Source organism: Oncorhynchus mykiss, unplaced genomic scaffold (genome assembly GCF_013265735.2).
Source record: "Oncorhynchus mykiss isolate Arlee unplaced genomic scaffold, USDA_OmykA_1.1 un_scaffold_632, whole genome shotgun sequence".
In the NCBI taxonomy this organism is placed as follows: domain Eukaryota; kingdom Metazoa; phylum Chordata; class Actinopteri; order Salmoniformes; family Salmonidae; genus Oncorhynchus; species Oncorhynchus mykiss.
In genome coordinates this window covers 12,744-40,000 of record NW_023494079.1, presented here as the reverse complement: position 1 = coordinate 40,000, position 27,257 = coordinate 12,744, and the positions used below count along the sequence as shown (strand labels likewise).

General features: G+C 42.1%; 1 protein-coding gene across 1 annotated transcript; it reads left to right on the top strand.

Annotated features, from left to right (window-relative positions):
• Positions 1–1,205: 1,205 nt before the first annotated feature.
• On the top strand, positions 1,206–26,807 carry LOC110493323 (structural maintenance of chromosomes protein 3). Its single transcript, XM_036974526.1, has 30 exons — positions 1,206–1,435; positions 2,097–2,172; positions 2,331–2,369; positions 2,489–2,556; positions 3,572–3,643; positions 3,748–3,827; positions 3,944–4,022; positions 4,800–4,917; positions 5,297–5,472; positions 5,712–5,792; positions 6,376–6,540; positions 7,555–7,676; positions 8,000–8,213; positions 8,383–8,486; positions 9,297–9,396; positions 11,018–11,178; positions 11,402–11,543; positions 11,705–11,855; positions 12,170–12,322; positions 14,591–14,742; positions 15,351–15,509; positions 18,788–18,895; positions 19,460–19,568; positions 19,781–19,923; positions 20,339–20,443; positions 21,401–21,613; positions 22,513–22,704; positions 24,498–24,675; positions 25,517–25,623; positions 25,821–26,807. Exons 1-30 carry the CDS (start codon positions 1,421–1,423, stop codon positions 25,890–25,892), a joined length of 3,654 nt encoding a protein of 1,217 aa, XP_036830421.1. The 5' UTR covers positions 1,206–1,420; the 3' UTR covers positions 25,893–26,807.
• Positions 26,808–27,257: the final 450 nt, after the last annotated feature.

Here is a 27,257-nt window from a genome sequence, read left to right as displayed (position 1 = left end):
GACCCTGCTGGTCATCTATGAACATTTGAACATCTTGGCCATGTTCTGTTATAATCTCCACCCAGCACAGCCAGAAGAGGACTGGCCACCCCTCATAGCCTGGTTCCCCTCTAGGTTTCCTCCTAGGTTCTGGCCTTTCTAGGGAGCTTTTCCTAGCCACCGTGCTTCTACACCTACATTGCTTGCTGTTTGGGGTTTTAGGCTGGGTTTCTGTACAACACTTTGTGACATCAGCTGATGTAAGAAGGGCTTTATAAATAAATGTGATTGATTGATCGATCACAATCATTATTTGAACCGTATTTCAAACGCAGTAACAAAGTAATCAGTGGAAGTTGGTGGGAGGAGTTATAGGAGGACAGGCTCATATTAAAGACTGGAATGGAATAAATGGATTCAAACATGTTGACACCCTTCCTTTGATTCCATTCCAGCCATTAAAATGAGCCCATCCTCCTATACCTCCTTCCACCAGCCTCTTCTGACACATATGCATATGCACATATGCATAATTAGGATAATGTATACATAACTATACAGTAGTAGGCTAGGCCAAGAGATTAGCATTAGACAACAGTGACACCTGCAGCGACCTAAAAAAGAAAGATCCAAACTAGAACACTCCACTGGCCACTGACTTTGAAATGCATGCATGGACACTCCCACAAATGTAGTCTATGATGACTACATTGTAGCAATTTTGAGTTTATTAATGATACAGAAGCATTGTTGACCATACATGCTTAGACTTGCCTAGTTAAAAAAAAAAAATATATATATATATACTGAGTGGAAATCATAGAACATCATTCAGTGTCACATTTAGGAAACGATTATAAGAATGGGTAGCCTGTTTCGTCTCTCTCGTGTTTAAATATCCCTCACTCAGTCCTTCGTTTGGCGAATAAAATACAGTTTTTCAAAATACAGTATTTCAGTTTTAAATACTGTACCAAAATATACTTTCTCTGTCAGCTCTTTGGCGCCCAACAATCGCACGCATGAGGACCATATCAAGTACAAATAATGGGGATGTGATAAAACCGAATGCTAATAATAAATATGTTGTATGTACTTGTATGACTCAAATTCACATTCATACATATCCTTAGTATATCTATATTTTAACGGGTAAACGAGTAACATTTTATATTTCGATTGTATCTAATATTCATTAATCAAAATATCTATGCCCCCCTCTTTTCTCATTATTGACTGTTCCATTTCATCCCGCTCGTGACGCCATTTTCCTTGTTGTTTCTCTTTCGCCAGGATATTTCAACAAACTTGGATACATGCATTTTGAACAAATATTCACAATAATCACTTTAAAGACCCACCTTCCCTTTATTGAAGGAGAAGGGGTATTTATTGAAGTTTTTTGTTTCGCTTTCTGAGGAAAGTTCCTGATTAGGCGACCATGTACATCAAACAGGTAAACTAGCGGCGCGAGCTCCATGTCGACGACCCGCTCTCTGAAAATGATGCTTGCGGCCTAGCCAGATAGCTAGCTTTAGCTAATAAGTATTGTACATAAATTAACATTTACACGTAGCTAGCTAGCTAGATATAGTCTACAATACTGCACTTAGAAAAGTAATCTACAAAAATTGTCATGTGCCGGATTGCAAACAATTCTGGATCATGTCTGTCAGTAGGCTAGTTAGCTGAGGTACTAGTAGTAGTGATGCTAGTCGCTAGCTAATGTTATAGTAGCTAGCAATATGTGGTAACTTTCTTCAATCCAGCTAACGTAACTAGTTAGTGCAGATAAGTTAACTATCTTGCCAGTTAGCTATCAAGACAAGCCATTCATAAAGTAGTCACATTAGCTAGCTATTGAGATAACGTTTGTTATTAGCTAAGCTAGCTCGGAAGATACTGCCCCATCCAGCTTGCATAACATTAGTTTGCCTTTTGACATAGCTAAGACGTTAGCTGGCTTGCAATTGTTGGCAGCTAATTTCAACATCCTGTGAAAATAAACTATTGGTGGATGTCTGAATCGTTTATTCAATGCAATGTTGCTGTAACTAGCAAGCTTGGATCATTTAAGATTTGTGATAGCAGTTGCACTTCCCTTCTTATCCTCTCAGGTCATCATTCAGGGGTTCCGAAGTTACAGGGACCAGACTGTGGTGGATCCTTTCAGTCCAAAGTCCAATGTCATCGGTGAGATTCTGCCAAGTTTACTCTCTCCCAAAACCTCTAGCTATCTTTAGTCATAAACAACACCTCACGATGTAGGTAGAGGAAACAATGGCCTGCTGCCTTTCCATCCATTGATTGATTGACTGACATTTCCCTCCCTGTATGTTGTTTTCTCACAGTGGGAAGAAATGGATCAGGAAAAAGTAACTTTTTCTACGGTATGTGCGCGCTCTCCCCTTCTGATGTTTTCTACCATATGAAATTAGAAGAATATAAAAAAATGGTGATGCATTTATTTGCTGTATATAATAAAAACAAATGTTTATTTTTCTTTCAGCCATTCAGTTTGTGCTCAGCGATGAATTCAGCCATCTTCGCCCCGAACAGCGCCTGGCCTTGCTCCATGTAAGTAGTGGAAGTTATACTAACAGTAATGAATATTATATAATCCTCAGTCTGTTGTTCAAATCAAAATCAAATGTATTTGTCACATACACATGGTTAGCAGATGTTAATGCGAGTGTAGCGAAATGCTTGTGCTTCTAGTTCCGACAATGCAGTAGTAACCAATGAGTAATCTAACCTAACAATTCCACAACTACTACCTTATACACACAAGTGTAAAGGGATAAAGAATATGTACATAAAGATATATGAATGAGTGATGGTACAGAACGGCATAGGCAAGATGAAGTAGATGGTATCGAGTACAGTATATACATATGAGATGATGTAATGTAGGGTATGTGAACATTATATTAAGTGGCTAGTGATACATTTTTTTTACATCAATTTCCATTATTAAAGTGGCTGGAGTTGAGTCAGTATGTTGGCAGCAGCCACTCAATGTTAGTGGTGGCTGTTTAACAGTCTGATGGCCTTGAGATAGAAGCTGTTTTTCAGTCTCTCGGTCCCTGCTTTGATGCACCTGTACTGACCTCGTCTTCTGGATGATAGCGGGGTGAACAGGCAGTGGCTCGGGTGGTTGTTGTCCTTGAGGATCTTTAAGGCCTTCCTATGACATCGGGTGGTGTAGGTGTCCTGGAGAGCAGGTAGTTTGCCCCCGGTGATGCGTTGTGCAGACCTCACTACCCTCTGGAGTCTGGAGAGCCTTACGGTTGTGGGCAGAGCAGTTGCCGTACCAGGCGGTGATACAGCCCGACAGGATGCTCTCGATTGTGCATCTGTAAAAGTTTGAGTGCTTTTGGTGACAAGCCGAATTTCTTCAGCCTCCTGAGGTTAAAGAGGCGCTGCTGCGCCTCCTTCACAACGCTGTCTGTGTGGGTGGACCAATTCAGTTTGTCCGTGATGTGTACGCCGAGGAACTTAAAACTTACTACCCTCTCCACTACTGTCCAATCCTCAGTCTGTTGTTAACCCCATAACACTGTTATAACAATGTTTTTCCCTGTCACTGCAGGAGGGAACAGGTCCTCGTGTCATCTCAGCTTTTGTGGAGATTATATTTGACAATTCTGACAACAGGTTGCCGGTAAGTTTCTCACCAAACATGATTGTCGCCTTTGACTATTTAGTCAGTCATGTTTAGTTTGAGATCTCTCCGTTCGTTGGTCAATAAATTCACTCTCCCTCCAGATCGACAAAGAGGAGGTATCCCTCCGCCGTGTCATCGGCGCCAAGAAGGACCAGTACTTCTTAGACAAGAAGATGGTGACGTAAGTGGCTGTTGACTACACGTCTGTTGTGACTGAGCAAAGATCGAAAATTGCCTCTCTGTTTGAATATGTAACTATCATGTAATCAGCAATCACTTATGTTGATTTTGTTCCAGTAAAAATGACGTCATGAACCTCTTGGAGAGTGCTGGTTTCTCCCGTAGTAACCCCTACTACATCGTCAAGCAGGGGAAGGTAAGACGGCACTATGAACATATGCTCTAAACAGGCTCCGTTGTGCATCATTCATTGGTTATTTGCTGCAAACGTGTTTCTTTGCACCACTGTGCTGACTATATATCTGTTCATACAACCCAACGTCTCATACTCATATCTTAAGTAACATGTTTTCCCCTGTTTGTAATCTGTGTCCAGAACAACCATATAACTTTCTACATAAATTATACAAAGGATAACTTTAATATGTTTCGTCTCTCTAATGGCTACCCAGACTATTTGCGCCCCCCATCTTTATGCTGTTGCTACTCTGTTATTAACTCTACCTACATGTACATATTACCTCGACTAACCGGTTCCTCCGCACATTGACTCCTGTACCGGTACCCCCTGTATATAGCCTCCACATTGACTCTGTAACGGTACCCCCCTGTATATAGCCTCCACATTGACTCTGTAACGGTACCCCCCTGTATATAGCCTCGCTATTGTTATTTTACTGCTGCTCTTGAATTATTTGTTACTTTTATTTCTTGTTTTTTAGGTATTTTTCTTAACTGCATTGTTGGTTAAGGCCTTGTAAGTAAGCATGTCACTGTAAGGGCTACACCTCATGTATTCGGCGCATGTGACAAATAAAATTTGATTCATCATGTATCCAGATCTACCATATACCTTTATACATAGGATACCTTTCATATGTTTCCTCTCTTTATCCTGTATCCAGATCACTTTATACGTAAGTTATACATGGGTATCGTTCATGTGTGTTTCCTCTCTTTATCATGTATCCAGATTAACCAGATGGCTACAGCCCCTGATTCCCAGCGTCTGAAGCTGCTGCGTGAGGTTGCAGGAACCAGGGTGTACGACGAGCGCAAGGAGGAGTCCATCTCCCTGATGAAGGAAACAGGTACAATATAAGAACCGAAGTCTCTCTATATGTCTACGATGACACCATCTAAGACTCTGTTCACATGCATTCAGTCACCAGATCTAAGCAGAGGTATCCTGACTCACTACCTAAGATTGGTTTTTATTTAGACAAATTCAAAGCGGGCAGTTATCTATGAAAAAAAAACAGTCGACTTTCAGACCTATCGCACAAACTTTAAAAATAAATGCTGCTCTTTCAATTTCCAAATAATTTTCAGAGGAAAGGCTATATAATTTACTTCCCAGAATAATCATCTCCCTTTCCTATTACAAATGGCCCTTGGTTGGGCCACCACAGTAGATTTAACTGTAGACCTAAATAACATACTGGTGCTCTGTTTTTGTGTTTCCCCCAGAGGGTAAGAGAGAGAAGATCAATGAGCTGCTGAAGTACATTGAGGAGCGTCTCCAGACCCTGGAGGATGAGAAGGAGGAGTTGGCTCAGTACCAGAAGTGGGACAAGATGAGGAGGGCTCTGGAGTACACTATCTATAACCAGGAGCTCAACGAGACACGTGCCAAGCTGGATGAGGTAACAATATCTATTTTTTAAATCAACTAAATGTGTTTATGGAGTTTGGGTTGAGAAATGAATACAATTTGATTTGACAGATATTTATCATGGGCACAGGATGTCTAACAAAAAGTAACTTTCAGTTGGTAGGGGTTTGCTTTTGTGGTCTGACCTTTCAAATTCTTCCCTTTTTAAATGGCATTTGATATTTTTGATTGCATAGTTAACTGTTCTTTAAATTCGGTTTCCTCTTTCAGTTGTCCTCCAAGAGAGAGACCTGTGGAGACAAGTCCAGACATCTGAGAGATGCCCAGCAGGATGCCAGAGACAAAGTAGAGGTAAGTGATTCTGCATACAGTATTTGCACAGAATGGCTTGGAGTGTATATGACTGTGATCAGCTTTTCACATTACCGAGACAAACTGTACTGAGCTGGCATGGTTACGCATCCATCCACCACAGTACCTGTAACCATGCTGAAAAGGACTAGGTGAGGGTTTGGTCGGGGGGTGGGGCTCATCGCGCTCTAGCGACTCCTTGTGGCGGGCCGGGCGCCTGCAGGCTTTTTTTGGTCATCAGTTGAATGGTGTTTCCTCCGACACACGACACATTGGTGCAACTGGCTTCCGGGTTAAGCTGGTGTTAAGAAGCGCGGTTTGGCGGGTCATGTTTCAAGGGGATGCGTGACTAGACCTTCGCCTCTCCCGAGCCCTTTGGGGAGTTGCAGCGACAAGACAAGATTGTAATTGGATGTCACGAAATTTAAGAGAAAAGGGGGGTAAAACAAAAAGAGGTTTCTATCTTAGGGCTCTTGTGTATGCAAACCTGACCAGCTTTTTTTCTATTTCCTCTACAGTCAGTGTCCATCTAGTCTACGTATTATTCCTCTCATTGCCTCTTCTCCTCTTCCTTCCATTGTAGGAGACGGAGCGTGTGGTGCGTGAGAAGAAGTCTAAGATCAGTGCCATGAAGGAGGAGAAGGAGCAGCTGAGCTCAGAGAGACAGGAGCAGATTAAACAGAGGACCAAGCTGGAGCTCAAATCCAAAGACCTGCAGGAGGAGCTGGCCGGCAACAGCGAACAGAAGGTAGGGGAGCACAGTGGTGGGGTGGAGGGCGGGGTGAGTGTGTGCGTGTTTGAGATAGAGAGTGGTGTGTGTGTGTATGTGTAGTTGGCAACAGTGAACCGAAGAAACGGGGCGGTCAGAAACCTCCTCATCTGCGTCACTATGTGTGGGTTTAGATGTGTGTGTGAGACCCCCCCCCCCCCCATCCTTACCTACTATGTACCTACCTCTCCATCCTCGAACGGGAGCCTCTCCATCTGCGTCAGTGATGATCCCCCCCACACCTCCAACACCCCCTGCCTCTTCTTTTCTCCATCCCTCCCTCCCCCCTTCTTTTTCTCAGAGGGTAAGGACAGAAGCCTCTCCATCTGCGTCACTGATTCACCACACACCTCCATCTCTCTCCCCCTACTGCTAGTCTTAACCTCTCTTTCTCTCTCTCCCTGCATCGCTTCATTCTGGGCAGTGGCCCAAGGGAAGAGATCTGGCCCCAATCCCTGTGTGTGTTGCAGATTAGACAGCAGCATCTCAGCGAGGTTGGATTAGGCCCACCTGGCCGGGAGAATGTTGCAACAGCTTTCTTGTTAGCTTTGTTTTGTTGGGACTGTTGGAGGGGGGCAGGAAGAGGGAAGTAGGGAGAAAGCGGGTGGGTGTACCTGCGTCATCTGCCTTTCTGACTGCTGGGAGTCACATGATCCTATCTGAGTGATATGGATCAAAGCAGACTTTAGGAAGCTCCCGGGCGGCGACAACATCGATGAAGGCAGCTCCCGGCACCTCTCTTCTTCAGAGGGGTTGGGTTAAATGAAGAAGACACATTTCAGTCGAATGCATTGTTGTACAACTGACTAGGTATCCCCTTTCCCTTATGGTTGACATATCTAGAGTAATCACGTGTGTAGATAAAATATCTGCTGGCGTTTGAACTTATTTCAGTGATGACCCCCGCACACATATGAGTATCCTCAAATGCCTCTGAGTGTCACCCGTTGTCACTATTTGTTTCTATTTAATAATGATGAATTCCTCTTCCAGAAACGTCTGCTGAAGGAGCGGCAGAAGCTGCTAGAGAAGATAGAGGAGAAGCAGAAGGAGCTGCAGGAGACTGAGCCCAAGTTCAACACTGTGAAGGAGAGGGAGGAAAGGGGCATCGCCAGGTCTGTAGGAAAACCCTACACTGCTCAAGGCTCAACAATGAATTAATCGTTTGTAATAGGCAACAACTTTTTTTTAATGTATTAGTAAAAGGATATTTACTCATTTTCCCCCCATGTAATGTTAGTGACACCTGATGTTGAGCCACTAGAAAGTGAATGAAGTTGGTTCTCTTGTAATCCTCATTGGTGAAAGACTGGAGTGTCCAACATGGCACCTTAGTAGTAGGCCACTAAATAAGGAATAAGCCCCCCCCCTTCAGAATTGTTTTCTGAACTTCCCTATGTACCTTTTAACACCTCCTGTCATCCCTCGCTCCACCCAGACTGGCCCAGGCCACCCAGGAGAGAACAGACCTGTACGCCAAGCAGGGCCGTGGCAGCCAGTTTACTTCTAAAGAGGAGAGGGACAAGTGGATCAAGAAGGAACTCAAGTCCCTAGACCAGGCCATCAATGACAAGAAGAGGCAGATTGCTGCCATCCATAAAGACCTGGAGGACACGGAGACCAACAAGGAGAAGAACCTGGAACAGTATAGTGTATAGAACCTAACTCACGACTCATTAACAGTTTAATTGGAACTATTATGGTTGATTATAGTGCAAATGATTTTGTTTAAATAGAACGTTTGATTCTGTTCTAGATTTCACTCTGTTCTATAATTCTTGGGATCAAGTTTCTATTTGACTGGTCTGTTTTTCCCTGTAGAAACTGGACCAGGACCTGAATGAGGTGAAGACCAGGGTGGAAGAGCTGGACAAGAAATACTACGAAGTCAAGAATAAGAAGGACGAGCTGCAGAGCGAGAGAAAGTAAGATCATGATCTATATCTTAATCATTTGTTTTGCTCCATCTTGTTTCTTGGGTTGAGTCATTGCACTGTTAGGCAAAGATATTGATTTGAACCTGTAAATCTTTACTTCGTCTTCTCGCTTTTCTTTCTTCTTTACTGCTTTTTGGTCAATGTTCGTTGAGTCATCGTTTGCGCTTTTATATATTGATTCTATCTTATAAATCGTAACTTTCTTTGCTCTTTTTTTAGTTTATTTTTTACTCTTTCCTCATTGAGTCATGGGTTTGCACTTTAAATATTTATTTACTGAGAAAATATGTATCTACTTTGTCTGGAATCCAAGACGAAGGCCTATAAGCCCTGACTCGATCTCCACCGTGTAAAAGGTTGGATGGTTGTTCCCCTTAAGACTTACATTCAGCTTCCGCCTGGCAACCTTTATTTCCTTACCAGACTGGTCTGCTCTGCTGTGAATGTCAGCATGCCTTTCCCCTCTCCTCTCCTTAACAATGGAGAGGTATTTATAACCCTGTGAGATGGATGCTGCCTGGTGCTTTGCACTGTGTGCTGTAGAGAAGGGCCTTGAGATACTGAGTTGTGTGAGGAGGAGGGAGAAGACCAGAGACGATGAATAGAATATGACATATGGGTCATTAATGTTTACAATAGAGCTGCTCTCAAAATTAAGGCATTTTCCTGGAAATGATTCAACAAAATGTGCATCTACAATATTTGCCCTGGCTGCATAATTTGGTACAATGTCTTTTGGACTGAATGACAAGTTAATGCATTAAACTAGCAGTGTGTTTGTCTGTGTGCCTCCAACAGCTATCTGTGGCGGGAGGAGAACGCTGAGCAGCAGGCCCTGGCAGCCAAACGAGAGGAGCTGGAGAAGAAACAACAGCTCCTTAGAGCAGCCACCGGCAAGGTCAGTGTGACCTCCTACCCAACGAAACACACACACACACACACACACACACACACACACACACACACACACACACACTCGCACCTTAGCATGCATTGTCATATCATGCATATCATCATCATACTGCCACCTGTAAGGTCAAAATAACCTCTCCCCTATTGCGCTAGATTGATCTATGAGTCATATTAATTATAGAAGACCCACCTTCACCTCTACATGAATGTCTATGTAATCCATATCATCCTACTAGCCTTATGCTAAACCATGTGTGGTAGTTCCATTTATCTATGAATTAATGCCAGATTAGATAGGACACACACCTTCCCCTTTACACGTGATCATACTAGCCTTGTGGTAAATCTTCTGAGGCAATCATAGATTACAAAGGTCACACCTTTACATACACCCATCCATTTATTTACTCCCTGCCCCACGGCCAAGGAGAAAGAATACACACACCTTCACACGGACACTCATTTCCACACATTTACTGTTTACAACCAGTCATGTCATGGGCCTGGTGTTACAGATGAATTACTAAGTCCACACCATGAAATGAAGGCTACACACACCGCCTCACTACCTACTCAACCGATGGTCGGTGGCTCGGCTTTAGCAACGAGGAGTCACTGATGAAAGCAATCCCACCTGAACACTGAAGATTCACTTTGTGACTCCATTATTGGGGAAAGAGAGAGAGGTAGTGATTTTGTGACTCAACCAATTATTAGGGAAAGAAATTGCGTAGAGGTAAAGACAGTCTAACAAAGAATCAGCCCACCCCTTTCTTCCCACTCTCCTAGAAATCTACAGTGTATGTCTATGACTCAGCTGCTTATTACTTTTTCAGTCACACTCTAATCAGTCCTTTCTTCAATCAAAATCTCCTCAAAATTACGTTCTATCAAAATTCTGGGTGGTTAGCTTGGTGATTGCCGTCTTTACTTGCTTGAGTGGTCCGGTCGAAGCTGACTTATACCCGGGACGTCACAGAGAGTACTTATCTTTTGGACTACAGAATGTGGAAAATCACTATTTTCACCTACGTAGACTAGGGATGGGCACTATTATTATAAATATCCAAACGGACGTTAGTTTTCAATGACTTCCGAGAGTACATACAAAGATAGACCATGACATTTTAAGAAAACAACAGTTTGGCTGTTTTTATGACTGGGCCCCATAACAAACAAATAAAGAGGTGCCGGTAGCCTACACACTTTTTTCACGCATGTGGCTTATTGTGGGTCAATCAAAGCTTCACTACCATCAAAGGCTCCATGTGTAGCAAGTGAACTGGGAGATTTCTAATCAATGCTAAATGGATTTAGAATGATGGAATTAAATTGGCTGAATTATGAGGATTAGGCTACAATGAGCAACCAACCGGTAGGCTGTTTTAATTTTAATTGATTTGTAGACAAGGACGTGGGGATCAAAACAAGTGCTTTCTTTAAAACGCATCTATTTCAACTGTCCGAATATCTCAAAAAAATTCAGGATATTATTCGAAATCTTTTCAAATGCCCATCCCTAATGAAGACACTTACGCCACAGATAAATATGCATTTAAAAAGTGTTGAAATGTTAAGGTAAATCTAGCTGTTTTTGTCCACATTAGGCCATTTTGAACGGTATTGACAGCATCAACAAGGTGCTGGAGCATTTCCGCAGAAAGGGGATCAACCAGCACGTCATCAACGGTTACCATGGCATCGTCATGAACAACTTTGAGTGTGAGCCCGCCTTCTACACCTGTGTGGAGGTCACCGCGGGAACCAGGTGAGTTCTTTTCTCCTGGATTAGAGGACACATTGGAGGAGAAGATCTGAGTTTCTTCCTCTCTGACCTCCGGGGTGTTTTGAGAAGGAGACGGGGAGAGGGGACACAGTGAATCGTGGAAAGACCATTGAGAAGGCCAGAGAGAAGCTTGTTTCCTCAATGTAAAAGTAACTGTTACTCAAACTTGTTGGCTCATACTCCTTCATGTCCCTGTCTCGACCAGGTTGTTTTACCACATAGTGGAGACAGACGAGGTGAGCACCAAGATCCTGACGGAGTTCAACAAGATGAACCTGCCTGGAGAGGTCACCTTCCTGCCCCTCAGCAAGCTGGATGTCAGGGACACCGCCTACCCTGAGACCAACGTAAGGGAATATTCTTGAATGGAATCGTCCTAAAAGTGTAACCAAGCAAAAAAATCTAACATACCTCAAATACCGTACTATGTATTTGACCCAGGCCTGCTATGTCTTAGGCTCGTCAAAGAGCGTTAAACTGACCTATATTTCCTCTCTCTCTCCTTTAGGATGCCATCCCCATGATCAGCAAGCTGCGCTACAGCCAGCAGTTTGACAAGGCCTTCAAGCACGTGTTTGGAAAGACCCTGATCTGTCGTAGCATGGAGGTGTCCACCCAGCTGGCCAGGGCATTCACCATGGACTGCATAACACTGGAGGGTAGGTATCGACTAACGTGATCAAGATGTCAATTAATGTAAATGACACCAATTCTGGTCTGCCTTTTACAGTCTATGTTCAAGTAACTAGAGGTTTGTTGGTGTAGATTTTGAAATTTTACGTTTTTTGTTGTGTTTGTGAGTTGGGTGTTTTTCTGCTGCAGAGGTGACCAGCACAGTACCATACCAGTTAGTGTGCTGTGGGACAGTTTATTTATTTAGTTAATTGTAATTTAAAAAAGTATTTTTCTGGTGTGTGATTTTGTTATTTATATATATATATTTTTTTGTTTGTTTTGTTACTGTGTCTCTCAGGTGACCAGGTGTCCCACCGCGGGGCGCTGACAGGGGGTTACTATGACACCAGGAAGTCACGTCTGGAGCTGCAGAAGGACATGAGGAAGGCTGAGGAGGAGCTGGGAGAGCTGGAGGCCAAACTCAACGAGAACCTCCGCAGGAACATCGAACATATCTTTTAACTCCATTGTTAGTTTGTTGGTTAATTCATTCATACAGATCTTCCTAGTCCTCTAAATTAAAGACCCAAACTGATTTTTTGTTGTTGTAGGGCCTTATAAAATTTGATTGTTTTTGTCTAATATCCGCTTTGTTTCTCCCCAAATTCCGTTTTCTCCATTTTGTTTTTCCAGGTTTCTGTTTTCCCCTGTTTCTTCAAGTTTTCGTTCTCAAAATCACACTTAAAAAAGGAAAAACAACTTAATTGGAAATGTGTATTTTTGGATGTAGTTATCCTTTTCATTCTAGTGCACACCAAGCACTTGGCTGTTGTTTAAATCAAACCAAACTGTATTAGTCACATGCGCCGAATACAGCAGGTATATTCACCTTACAGTGAAATGCTTACTTACAAGCCCCTAACCAACAACACTTTAAGAAGTAAAAAAAAAATATATATATATATATACACAGGGGATGCCGGTACAGAGTCAATGGGCAGGGGCACCAGTTAGTTGAGGTAGTATGTACATAGAGTAGAGTTCATTTGTGTTTTTGTAGTGCACGTGACGGTAGAGATTGCAAAACACATACTGATGCAAATAACCATATCATTCTGCCAGGTAAGCATAGGCTACTTTGTAGTTAACATTTAAATGGAAAGGTTTTCGGGAAAGCCCTTTCCATCTAACAAGACTTTTCATTAGCATCATCTCGAATGGCTACACAAGGTGGTAGACACGCAGTTTTAGGAAATACGAATAACTAATGCATTCTGTTCATTTATTATGATAAACTTTGGCAAATTAATATTCAATACATTTATTTGATTCCCTACTAAGTTCAATGCGTTTTAAAATATTGTTGAATTCCGTTTTAATATCTGGATTCCATGATTCTGTCTGCGTTTTCCGCATCAGGGATTTTATAGGCACTGTTTATGTTTCTGATTAGTCAGGAATACAGGCATGTATTGATTTGTGATTTGACCCATTTACCATGGTCCTGTCTCAGTCTAGCTTGTCATACACTAACTCAACTCCCTACCTTACAGTGGACCTGAAGTGAGTCAGACACCAGAGATACTAATATGCCATTTTAGTCCTAAATACAGGGGCTCAGTAGGTGATGGTGTGTTGTCATCTATCTCACGCTAAGTTGGAGGAGATTTAATGTGTAAAAGATGAACAGGTTTCGTATTGAAATGGGTGGGATAGTGTGTGGTGTTTCATGTCATTTAGTTGTAAAACATGGGGATTAAGCAGGTAATGGAGTGTCTCATGTTTTCCTCTCCCTGGTTCTCAGGAGGTTGTGTGTGATTGGCTGGTTGGAGGGTATTTCATGCCTCCAGGTTATGTCTTGAACCCAGCAGGAGGGAGGAGGTGTGTGTAGGTGGATGTTGGAGGATTACATGTATAATATGAGTGTGTGTGATGGCGAGCCAAAGAGGATTAGCTAGAGTGTGAGAGAAAGAGGGAGAGCAAGAGCATTGCCCTCAGACCTCTTTCTCTGTGAGTCACTGGTAGCAGGCAGCACCACGCCGTGTGTGTGTGTGTGCGCGCGCTTGAGTTGATTGTTGACATGGCATCACTCCTGTAAGCCCCCAGCAATGAGTCAGAGGTTCAATCAATGATTTTAAAAGGATGTTTATTTATATAGATATATTTTTTTATCTACACCACCTCTGGCCCTTAGGTAAGCTTGCCATTAGGGAGATGCCTGTCTGTTTTATTTTAAATCAGTCTTTAAAGGGGCAATCTGTCATTGCTACATCATTTTTTGACTTATTAATTATGATATGGACCCATTGAATCAAATTTAGAAATGACTGATGAGCTTAGTTCACCTGTCATACCCCCCAAAAATATGCCAATGTTTGTAAACAAAGTAAATGTAAACGAACACTATATAGACTCAAAACATGGTTAAAACTATAATTTTGATATCATGGACCGTCAGTCCTATGCATTTGAGAGCGGTTACATTTCTCCAGCCCTGTCCCTCAGCTTTTAACCCAAACGGGCAAGGAGTCCAATTTTTTATTGTTTAAATTGCTGATGGCCACTTCAATTATATGGAAAACGAAAGATCTATCTCATGTATGAAGTATGTTCCTTAACCCTCCCCTGTATGTATCAACAATGAGATCTATAGGTTATATAGGTCCTACTTGTTTATAAAGTATGTTCCTTAACCCTCCCCTGTATGTATCAACAATGAGATCTATAGGTTATATAGGTCCTATTTGTTTATAAAGTATGTTCCTTAACCCTGCATCACGTATCAACAATGAGATCGACCAGCTGATGAACCAGATGCAACAGATTGAGACCCAGCAGAGGAAGTTCAAGGCCTCCAGAGACTCCATCCTGTCTGAGATGAAGATGCTCAAGGAGAAGAGGCAGCAGTCCGAGAAGACGTTCATGCCGAAGGTGAGGTTGATTTGGACTTCAATGTGTCTCTTGGTTTCTATCGGGCCCTATTCAAGGGAATCATGAATAAAATGTAGCCGTAGTTGACTGAATCAGACCTTGATCCAGTTCAGCGTTATGACCAAAAAATGTCAGATTGTTTTGAGATTCAGAAAAGTACCGTACACATCCAGGAGGATGATAAGAGGGGTGTATTTATATACCCTACAAATGTCAGTATTATGCTGCCATGACAAGCACCCCGCCTTTTTACATTTGAGAAAATGCAGCAGTCTGAGAAGACATTCATGCCTAAGGTAGCCTATAGTTATATAGCTAACTTTATGATTGTTGCTGTCTTCTTCTGTCTAGACTTCTTGAATTATCTTGTACATGTAGTCCACCAGTTGAACACATGAACACATTGCTGCACTGTTCTAGCATAAACTGTGCCTGCTGCTTGCAAACCAAATGTCATCTTTTGGGCATTGATAAAGTAATTTCAACCCATTTAATCTCTCCTCACAGCATCGCTCTCTCCAGTCTCTAGAGCCCTGTCTCCATTCCATGGAGTCTACCCTGTAACTCTTCCTCTCTTCAACTATCTCTCCTTTGTTCTCTCCTCACAGCAACGTTCACTGCAGTCTCTAGAGGCCAGTCTCCATGCCATGGAGTCCACCAGGGAGTCTCTGAAGGCTGAGCTGGGGACAGACCTGCTCTCTCAGCTCAGTCTGGAGGACCAGAGACGTGTTGATGACCTCAACGACGAGATCAGACAGCTGCAGCAGGTAAGGAGACAGTTAATGAAACACTACAGGGGGAACAAGTTTAAACGGGGCACTGTGTGGATGTATGTGGTGTTTGAATGGCTGGATAGCTGGATGGTTTTACCTACTGTTAAGACCTTGACGTCGAAATCAGACCACTCCAACATGTAAACATTACAGCTAGAGACAGGAAACACGTTTAAATTGGGGCACAGATTATATCTAGAATGAATGAATTACATTTTTATTTTTGTCATCACGAATTAGAAACACATCCCTTGTGAATTAATTGACACATAAACAAACATTGCAATACCACAGTGAATTATTGTAATGATCATTCTTCTTCTGTTCTCTGCATTACGCATCGCATAAAGAGTGAAACAAGTTCAATCAGTACATAATATTAAATAAGGTTATCCAAACAATAATTATATTCCTAGAGCAGTAAAATCATACATGCATATACAGATAAATAAATACATATTAAACAGAAGGCATTTAAACCCAGTCTGGCACAAAGAGAAGATTCATTTGGGAGACAAGCCTATACACAATCTATATACACACGTACAATTTACCACATATAAGGTAAATATTTTTACAATGTAATTATAGGTAGCCCTTTTCTTTTACTCCAGTCTTTATCTACATTTTCCACAAATGGAAATACACAATGGACCAAAAAAATGTTGTTTCTTCTCATCGCTCAGCCACATGATGCCAGGGTATATCTGGTGTGCTTTCTGGAATAAGAGCAAGCGTATATCGTGGTAGGAAGGGCAATAGAGGATAAAATTAGTTTCATTCTCCATTTCTTCGAGGTCATAATAGTTACATAGTCTTTCCTCTTCCATTTCACCACAATACCGACCTGTTTCAATACGCAGAGGCAATATCGCTGATCTTACCTGTGCACATAGCGATCTCTTGCTTTTAGGTAGGTTATGCATAATATATCTCTCACACACAAATTCACCCATAATCAAACAAAAGGTTCTCAATTTGGGGTTATGATTAATCTCCACCCATTTTTCCCCCAAATTGCATCAATAGTTGTTTTTTAATCATATCTATGTCTATATCTATGTCCCGAGGGTGTGGGAAACCAATCTGTACGATAACATTTCCCATCAACCCGTCTTTAACAAACTATAGGCTAAAAGATCCCTATTTACAAAATCAATGTTTTAATTCTATTTAATTTAACCTTTTATTTAACTAGACAATACAAAATCAAAAGCTTTCTGGAAATCAATGAAACATGCAAAAGTAGGCTTCTCTTCGTGTAATCTATTTCTGATTATTGTACAGACCGAGAAGATATGATCTGTACAGGCTGGACTTCTGTTTTGTTCTTCCACCAGAATGTTTTTATCCTCCAAAAAGGTCAATAGCCTATTGTTGAGGATGGATGAATATAATCTATAAACTGTACTTAATAAACTTATGCCTCTATAGTTCAATGGCACTCTCGGGTCATTGTTTTGAAGATATGGGAATGGGATTCACTATAGACTTGTATGGCAGTATACTGTACTCCAAAAAAATTGGAGCAATTATTATTAATTATTATTATTTTTGTATTTTTTTAACCTTGATTTAACTAGGCAAGTCAGTTAAGAACAAATTATTTTTTACAATGACAGCCTACCGTCAATTTAGGGGATTTTTAAACCTCATTAGGCTAAACACTTAGCCTAAACACAATCACTTTCTTAACTTTTGCAGACAGCTCCTCATTTAAGTACGGGTTACATATATACGAGGGATCTGACATTTTATTTTCCATTTTAGTTCTCTGGGAACATGTGTCTTTATAAAATGATTCCTCAAAATATGCTACATTTTCAATACCTGAGAACAATCTAGCAAACCCCTTCTCCCACTCCTTAAGAACCTGTGTAATATCAGAGTTCAGCCCCCTTGAGGATTTATTGTCTGTATCCCCTCAAGGTGTAATAACTGCCCTCTCTTATATCTCCGTTTAAATAGGTGCAGTCTTTTATCAAACACATGCTCTTTTTTTCTTAAATTCCTTCCTAAAATGTTCTCTTGTATATTCCTATCTTTACACTGTAAAAATAAGTTCTTAGCCTTGTGCATTACTGACCATAGATCCTTTAGCTTATCATTCCAATAAGACTTGTTCGGCTTGTAAACTTTCCTGGGCTTCTTTATTCACATACTTTTTTTTCCCATATTTCAGAATATATAGTATCACAAAATGTTTCATACCACACATCTAAATCAAATGCTGTTTCTTGGCAAGGTATTGATGAGTTCCACCAGAGCTCTACATGCCAGTTCAGAACATAGAAAGTCATTTAGCACATGTATCTTATTGTAATTAGGCCTGTACTGGGTATGTATCTGCTTGTAATTAGGCCTGTACTGGGTATGTATCGTCTTGTAATTAGGCCTGTACAGGGTATGTATAATCTTGTAATTAGGCCTGTACGGGGTATGTATCGTCTTGTAATTAGGCCTGTATGGGGTATGTATTTGCTTGTAATTAGGCCTGTACTGTACGGGGTATGTATCTTCTGCCCCGAATGATGTATTACCTGGTTGAGAAAGTTTGTGGATGTTATCAAGAATACAGACAGTGATTGAATGAATACCAAAAGTTCACTTGATTCTAATTTATCACCCTGTCCCTGATGATAGAAGAAAATGATGGCTTATGATCATTTCCCTGTCTTGTTCCTTCCGTTGTTATATCATACATGGATTGTTAACAGCTTTGCCTTTTTGATACAAAAACACCCTCAGACTCACAGTCGATTTTTAAGTGTCCTCGATGAGTTGAGCGCTAGCTAGCTGCGGTGGTGTGGGCACTGCATTCACAGCCAACCACACAGACACACTACCAGCTGCTCACAATGACCACCTCAGTAGCCACCTCAGCCGTTCTATCTGCTAACGTTATGCAATCGTCCCCGATTATAGAAATAGACTCATGTTCTGTACAGGAGTAGGTAGACGGGCTGTGACCCTCAGTCTCCTCTCTCTTTCTCTCCCCGCCTGCAGTTCTTTTCATATTTTTTTTCCTCTAAATTCATTTCTCTTTCTTTCTTATGAAGGCTCCTTTGTTTGGGGTGTGAGTGGGGGGGTACGCTCTATTTCTCTCATCTATTCTATTACAAACAGAGGGAGTCTCTCTCTCTGAAATGTGTTCTGTATTTTGTTATGAAAGATGAGGACAAGAATGTTGAACAACAAACATGATTGTTGTGTTTGTGTGTGATGTATTGTTGTATGAAAGGAGCAATTCATCATGTTATCTTTGTGTGTAGGACAACAGGCAGCTGCTGAATGAGAGGATCAAGCTGGAGGGGATCATGACCAGGGTGGAGACGTACCTCAATGAGAACCTACGGAAACGCCTCGACCAAGTAGAACAGGTATGGTGTTACACAATGTGCAAAACTAAACCTAGAACAAGTCCGGTTCCACAGTAGAGGTACTGTTCCACAATTTTCCAAACAGAAACTAGAACCGGTCCGGTTCCAGAATGTCTAGATGGGAACCTAGAACAGGTAGAATTCCATATCACAATAGTGACATTTTTATTATTATTTTTCATTTATTTAATCTTTAACATTTTTTCAGTCAGAATTTATTTCACAATATCTCGTGACCCCACCCCCACATATTGACACAACCTTAAAATTGCAGCATTAACTTTTTTACATCAACAAATAACCTTCAATTCATTACATTTTAATCTGTTATCAAAATGAAAAGAAACCATTAAATAAATACTCATTAAAATGTCATTTTTCTAAATATCTTTCTCAAAAACGATTGTATGTTGTCCCATACGATAATCTGTACCGTTTATTTTTTTATTCCCGACTTTGAATACCACTGCTGTAGGAGATGTATGAGCTGAGAGAGACATAGGGAAGCGCTTGTAAATGTGTTTGTTACTCCTCATTAACTTCTTTCTCCATGTGATCCTGTAGGAGTTGAATGAGCTGAGAGAGACTGAGGGAGGCACCATGCTCACAGCCACCTCCTCAGAGCTGGAGGGAATCAACAAACGCATCAAAGATACACTGGCACGCTCCGAGGGTAGGTCTCACACACACACACACACACACACACAGGCATTAGCAATATAATGGAGCTCACAGGAAGTATTGTATTGGTCTCTCTTGAACAGTAGTACGTTATTTGACCTGAATTGATGAAAACCTACACACAATCGTCAATATCAATAGAGGTACAACTCAAGTACAATAGTTACGTCTTCAAAGTGCCAACTGTCCCTGTTCATCCCCCAGACCTGGATGTGCTGATCGACAAGGCGGAGATTGAGGTCAAGGACCACGCCAAGAGCATGGACCGCTGGAAGAACGTAGAGAAGGAACAGAACGACGCCATCAACCATGACACCAAGGAGTTGGAGAAGATGACCAACCGACAGGTCCGCCTTTTCAATCGTCAGCTAAATTAGAGTTCAGTGTTTCCATTATTTTGGATAGATTGGGGGTAAAGGCCCTGCAATAGACTAGCATCCTGCCCAGTCGGTGTACAGAAACAGGAGATGGGCTCCTGCTCCTATGAGCCGTTCTGGCTCGCACAAACCAAGGCTACTTACTGTACCTTATTCGGATGCCCATTGACTGACCCCATGACGACGCTAATCTTCCTGCAGTCCATACACACGACTAAAAATACATTCGACATAAGACTTGACCATTTATGTTGAAAGACGACAGATAAGCAGATATTAGAATAGTTTAAAATACCTGATAGGTAACACCTGTTTTTGCGCCTTGTGTCTCTGATCATTGCTGATGCTGTGTGGTAATAAAGTACTGTTACTACTCCTACTACAGGGCATGCTGCTGAAGAAGAAAGAGGAGTGCATGAAGAAGATCAGGGAGCTGGGGTCCTTACCACAGGAGGCCTTCGAGAAGTACCAGACCCTCACACTCAAACAGGTGAATTCTCTCTCTCGGAATAAACACACACACACACACACTCTCTCTCTAGGAGTATAGACACACACTCCCTAGGGATAAACCTGCACACATACTCTGAACACACACTCTATAGGTAAACAAACTCTCTCTCTCTGGACTCCCTGTCCTGTTTATAACTTTCAGGACTTTGATTAGAAGCCAAAGCCAAACAGTCACGACGACAATAATCTCAGAGAGCCTCCTCAAGCCTCGACCGAGGGGCCAGGGCCTGGTCACATACACACGGCTGAGACACCGCCCACCCACTCTCACACTTATGAAAGCAGCAGCAGCCACCTCACTGTGACTCAGAAACCTAGTTAGCCGGCTCCTGCCGCCAGACATCCCTGGGCACCTCGGTGTGTGTCGAGTGGGCTGCTGGCTCATCTCTCATAAGTGTGTGTCTCCTTGACCAGACTAGAAATATCCTATACTTCGTGAGGATGAGCGTTAGCTTCCTTAATCTTTCTCCCCAAGACATTGAGTTTTGATTAGCTGGCCAGGTCAGATAGTGGATTCTAGAAGTGGATGAAGCCAAAGGATGATAATCTACCTCTTATACAGCCTCTCCTTTTGATAGGTCTCTTGACTTGACATAGAAACTGAAGATTATTAATAGTTTTGAGTGTCTTGGAGGGATACGTGTCAGAGTTGGGATTATGGTTTTTTCAACTCCTCTTCATACTCAAGAGATGATGATTAGAAATATCCTCTTTGGCACTTTGCCATCGAGCTTTTCGACGGAATCGTGTATGTCTACAATACAGCATGTGTAGTAACGCGTTACCTCGCCTCTTCATCCAAATGTTCCTCTCCACAAGTTGTTCTGTAAGCTGAAGCAGTGGAACACAGAGCTGAAGAAGTACGGCCACGAGAACAAGACATGTTTAATGTTACCCTAACTCTCTCTCTCTCTTCCTCTCCCTCCCTCTGTAGCTGTTCCGTAAGCTAGAGCAGTGCAACACAGAGCTGAAGAAGTACAGCCACGTGAACAAGAAGGCCCTGGACCAGTTTGTCAACTTCTCTGAGCAGAAGGAGAAGCTGATCAAGCGCCAGGACGAGCTGGAGCGAGGACACAAGTCCATCATGGAGCTCATGAACGTGCTGGAGCTCAGGAAGTACGAGGCCATCCAGCTCACATTCAAACAGGTACGTTATCCTCACTGGGAAAGTTACCAACCCCATCATTAGGTGACCGGTGCGCTTCAACCCTTGAATCAAAACCTCAATCGAGTCTCAAATTGGTACGCTTTCAACCTGATTTACATCTCTAACAGATAGACTGTGATGCCTTCTGCACATACACCTGTACCCCTGAGCAAGGTCTCAATCAGAGAATTCAACCCCCCGAATAAGTCCTTAACCTTCAACACAAATGTTCATGATTTAACCATATGAAACTCAAGACTCCAAATGAAGGACATGTTGTTGTTGAGTTCTGTCAGAATGAGTTCAACGAAGCACATTCACATTGCTGGATTGATAATATTAGTTTTTACTTACAAGCTCTTTTTCATTTTGCAGTAATAATCTCTGTTCCAGAGTGACTAACCAGGGCCTCTCGGGTGGCGCAGTGGTCTAAGGCACTGCATCGCAGTGCTAGCTGGGCCACCAGAGACTCTGGGTTCGAGCCCAGGCTCTGTCGCAGGAGGTCCATGGGGCGATGCACAATTGACCTAGCGTCGTCCGGGTTAGGGAGGGTTTGGCCGGAAGGGATATCCTTGTCTCATCGCACACTAGCGACTCCTGTGGCGGGCCGGGCGCAGTGCACGCTAACCAATGTCGCCAGGTGCACGGTGTTTCCTCCGACACATTGGTGCTGCTGGCTTCCGGGTTGGAAGCGGTGCGGCTTGGTTGGGTTGTGTTTTGGAGGACGCATGGCTTTCGACCTTCGTCTATCCCGAGCCCGTACGGGAGTTGTAGCGATGAGACAAGATAGTAACAGAGCCAATTGGATACTATGAAAAGGGGGGTAAATTTTTTTTTAAAATATATATTTTTTAAGTGACTAACCATATCATGACAAATTCCATCTTTCCTCTCCTCAGGTGTCTAAGAACTTCAGTGAGGTGTTCCAGAAGCTGGTTCCAGGGGGCAAGGCCACCCTGGTGATGAAAAAGGGTGACACGGAGGGGGGTCAGTCCCAGGATGAGGGGGAGGGGGGTACCGACAGCGAGAAGGGCTCAGGCTCTCAGAGCAGTGTGCCCTCTGTAGACCAGTTCACCGGAGTCGGCATCAGGGTAAGAATGTTTATGGACCGGTGTGTGTGTTTGAGAGTGAACCCAAGAACCACTAGAGAGATTTGTGATAAATAGTGTAAATGTCATATGTACTCTGAATAGCTTTTATATGGTATTTTTTTCTCCCAATGTTACACAATGTAATCAAAGAGCCAGTGTCGATACCACATTACACTTGTTTTTTATACACACACAGAGACGACACCAATTGTTGGTCATGGAAATTTGGTTGAAAGTCATGAAATTCGATATGTCAATGTGTATGTAGAAAGTATTCATACCCACATTTTGTTGTTACGTCCTGAATTCAAAATAGATTAACATTCAAATACATATCACCCATCTACACACATGCCCCATAAGGACAGTGAAAACATGTTTTCAGATTTTTTAAAACTAATTTATAGAACATTTTATACAGAAATATCTCATGTAAATAAGTATTCACACCCCTGAGTCAATACATGTTACAATCATCTTTGGCAGCGATTACAGCTGTGAGTCTTTCTGGGTAACTCTAAGAGCTTTGCACACCTGGATTGTACAATATTTGCCCATTTATTATTTTAAAAATTCTTCAAGCTCTGTCAAGTTGGATGTTGGTCATTGCTAGACAGACATTTTCAAGTTTTGCAATAGATTTTCAAGCAAATTTAAGTAAAAATGGTATTAGTCTTGGTAAGCAACTCCAGTGTATATTTGACCTTGTGTTTTTAGATTATTGTCCTGCTGAAAGGTTAATTTGTCTCTGTGTCTTTTGGAAAGCAGACTGAACCAGGTTTTCCTCTAGCTCCATTCCATTTATTTTTATCCTAAACTCCCTAGTCCTTGCCGACGACAAGCATACCCATTACATGATGCAGCCACCACTATGCTTGAAAATATGAAGAGTTGTACTAAGTGTTGTGTTTTTGGATTTCCCCCAAACATAATGCTTTGTATTCAGGACAAAGTTCATTTCTTTGCCACATTTTTTACAGTTTTACTTTAGTGCCTTATTGCAAACATGTTTTTTTTTTAAAAATGTATTCTTACATGCTTATTTTGACTCTGTCATTTAGATTAGTATTATGGAGTAACTACAATGTTGTTGATCCATCCTCAGTTTTCTGCCACAGCCATTAATCTCTGTAACTGTTTTAAAGTCACCATTGGCCTCATGGTTTCCTTCCTCTCTGACAGCTGAGTTAGGAAGGACGCCTGTATCTTTGTAGTGATTGGGTGTATTTATACACCATCCATAGTGTCATTAATAACTTAACCAAGCTCAAAGGGATACATTTTTACCAATGGGTGCCCTTTGCGAGGTATTTGTGGTTGACTCTGTGTTTGAATTTCACTGCTCGACTGAGGGACCTTGCAGATAATTGTATGTGTCGGGTACAGAGATGAGGTAGTCATTTATGTTAAACACTATTATTGCACACACATAGTGAGTCCATGCAACTTACTTGTTACACATAGTGAGTCCATGCAACTTACTTGTTAAGCAAATGTTTATTCCTTAACATGTTTAGGCTTGCCATAACAAAGGGGTTGAATACTTACTGATTCAAGACATTTCAGCTTTTCATTTTTTATTATTTAAAAAAAACACAATTCCACTTTGACATTATGGTGTATTGTGTGTAGGCCAGTGATACAAAATCTGAATTGATTCCATTTTAAATTCAGGCAGTAACACAACAAAATGTGGAAAAAGTCAAGGGGCGTGAATACTTTCCGAAGGCACTGTATGTGTATATCCTTTTCAATAATATTCCACGTGTTTCTCTGGTCTTGCCCCCCTCCAGGTGTCGTTCACGGGGAAGCAGGGGGAGATGAGGGAGATGCAGCAGCTCTCTGGAGGTCAGAAGTCCCTGGTGGCCCTGGCCCTCATCTTCGCCATCCAGAAGTGTGACCCCGCTCCTTTCTACCTGTTTGATGAGATCGACCAGGCCCTGGACGCACAGCACAGGAAGGCTGTCTCGGGTAATAACACCACTCATAGCAAATAAATACAGCATAGTTTATACAACACAACCACTCACAGACGGCCTCCCTTGGATAAGAAGAGATGGAGTAAGTGTGTTGAATTTACAGCTAGCCTTTCTGTCTTGATTTTCAATGGGTGGCAGGTAGTTTAGCAGTTAAGAGCGTTGGGCCAGTAACTGAAAGGTCGCTGTTTCAAATCCCAGAGTCAAGTCGGTCGATGTGCCCTTGAGCAAAGCACTTAACCCTAATTGCTCCTGTAAGTCACTCTGGAGCGTCTGCTGAATTACAAATGTATCTGTAAAATAAATGTTCTGACTTTAATAAGTCTGTTGAATTTACAGCTAGCCTTTGTCTTGATTTTCAATGTTCGGCCATCCACAACCCTTGCCTGGCTGCCTGAACTCCTTGCTCCGGCCAAACGCTACGCCCATGGACGTTAGTTTCTTCTCCACAATGAGTCTGGATCTGAGTACCCCCCCAACGATTTCTAGAACTCTTAACATGTTGTGATTGGTCCCAGAAACGGATGGGTTGGGCCAGAGCCCGAACACACTTAAGCAAAGCAGCAATTTGAAAATTCGTCATTGGCTTTGATACTCTTGATTGGTTAGAAATGAACCAATAGCTGTTGACTTTGTTTTGTACAACACCCATCATTTTGACGTCCCCACAAATGGCTTCAATGATGGCAGTCACAAACTGAAGTATATAGAGCAGTGGAAGAATTCAGTTTGAGTCGTCAGGCAACCACAATCCTTCAAGCAAGCATGAAGAAATGTGAGCATTATAACATATCTATAAATCTCTTATCCTTACCAGTGTGTAATGTGTGTTCCAGATATGATTGTAGAGCTGGCGGGCCATGCCCAGTTTATCACCACTACTTTCAGACCTGAGCTTCTGGAGTCAGCCGACAAGTTCTACGGAGTCAAGTTCAGAAACAAGGTGAAGTTACTTAAACGTTTATACGTTGGTCCACATCGGTATGAATGTGTGGGTACTGGCTACTCACTCCCTGGCTAGTTTTAGACTAGTTTAATAACCTCTGGCATTCAGAGACGTGAAAAGTATGTTTCATAAGATGGTTGTCTCAGTGGAACTCAGACACAGGCATTGGTCACTCACTGTGTGTGTGTTTCCAGGTGAGTCACATTGACGTGATCTCGGCAGAGCAGGCGAAAGACTTTGTGGAGGACGACACTACCCATGGTTAAGAATAATCAACTCTTCCTCATCCACCTCCGTAGTGCACTGCCTAACTCTGAGCCTTCAGTCCTCTCCACTCCGACAGAACTCAACCAGGACTCTATGGTCAGCCATTATTGGAATCTATTCCCATTCTAGCGTCAGAACTCCCAGGTCCATCATCTAGCGTCAGAACTCCCAGGTCCATCATCTAGCGTCAGAACTCCCAGGTCCATCATCTAGCGTCAGAACTCCCAGGTCCATCATCTAGCGTCAGAACTCCCAGGTCCATCATCTAGCGTCAGAACTCCCAGGTCCATCATCTAGCGCTCAGTAGCTCCACCACTGTTCCCTCCTCTATGACATCGTTATGACCACATCCATCGTCTTGTCGGCCGAGGAGGGGAAATAAAAGTTCATTTTGTTTTTTTCTGGCCCGTTTTTATTTTATTTTTAACAATGTTTTCAGGTGGTCATGTTGATGTTTGAGATGAGGGTGAATTTCAGTGCTGGTGCAGCCTTTGACCTCATTGTTTATTGAAAATGGAGAACCTTTCAGATTTAAATGCATGTTCTTTTTTTATTTGAAACTGTTGGTCTGTGCTGATGTTGTGCTGAGGATTTTTCATCATAAATTGGTTGGTCACTTTGAATCTCAAACTGTGAGGTATAGTGAAAGACAGAGAAATAATAACCCGTTTGTCAGAATAATCTTTTTTAAGATATGACATATTATTAACTTGTTGTAATGTCGTTACCAGAAAAATGGTTTGAAACTATCTGAATTTTTTGTATTCTTTCTTTTTGTTAACGGTGTCTTGGCGTTCCCTGTTGTAGGTCATTATCTTGTAACCAGTTAGTTCTACACTGACTGCAGCATTTTAACTAGTTGTTCTCTCCATGTTACTCTATTAGAAAACAATAAAAATCGTATAAGGACATTTCCTGAAGAGAAGTTGTGTGCATTTGTAGTGAAGTAAGTTGTAGTGTGACATGTGATCTGTGTAGCATTATACCACTGGGTGGCGCTAGGTCACAAACTCTTCACCTCCCGAACCATACATCTGTCTGGTAACTAACTACATGGACCACAAATAAGATGAAGTTACACCACGAGGTGTAACGAGGGACCTATAATATACATAGTGAATGTCTAGAGGAGTGGCACAGAGATTGATTTGTGATCATGACACTTGATATCACCAAATGAGCCTACTGGTGTTTCATGCTGTAGGATGTAATATCAGACATGGGGATCATATCAGTGAAGAGGCTAGCTACCAGAAACCCAGCTGAACATTCAATGGCCACCATTGAATGAATTTAATTCTGCCATGCGGGGCACCTAAATATGACAAAGAAAATATATTTCTACCAATGAGCCTGACAGTATT

Coding starts and splice junctions, on each gene's coding strand:
- LOC110493323 (XM_036974526.1), top strand. Junction 7,677..7,999: donor GAGGAAAGGGGCATCGCCAG/GTCTGTAGGAAA, acceptor CGCTCCACCCAG/ACTGGCCCAGGCCACCCAGG. Junction 11,856..12,169: donor GGACTGCATAACACTGGAGG/GTAGGTATCGAC, acceptor TGTGTCTCTCAG/GTGACCAGGTGTCCCACCGC.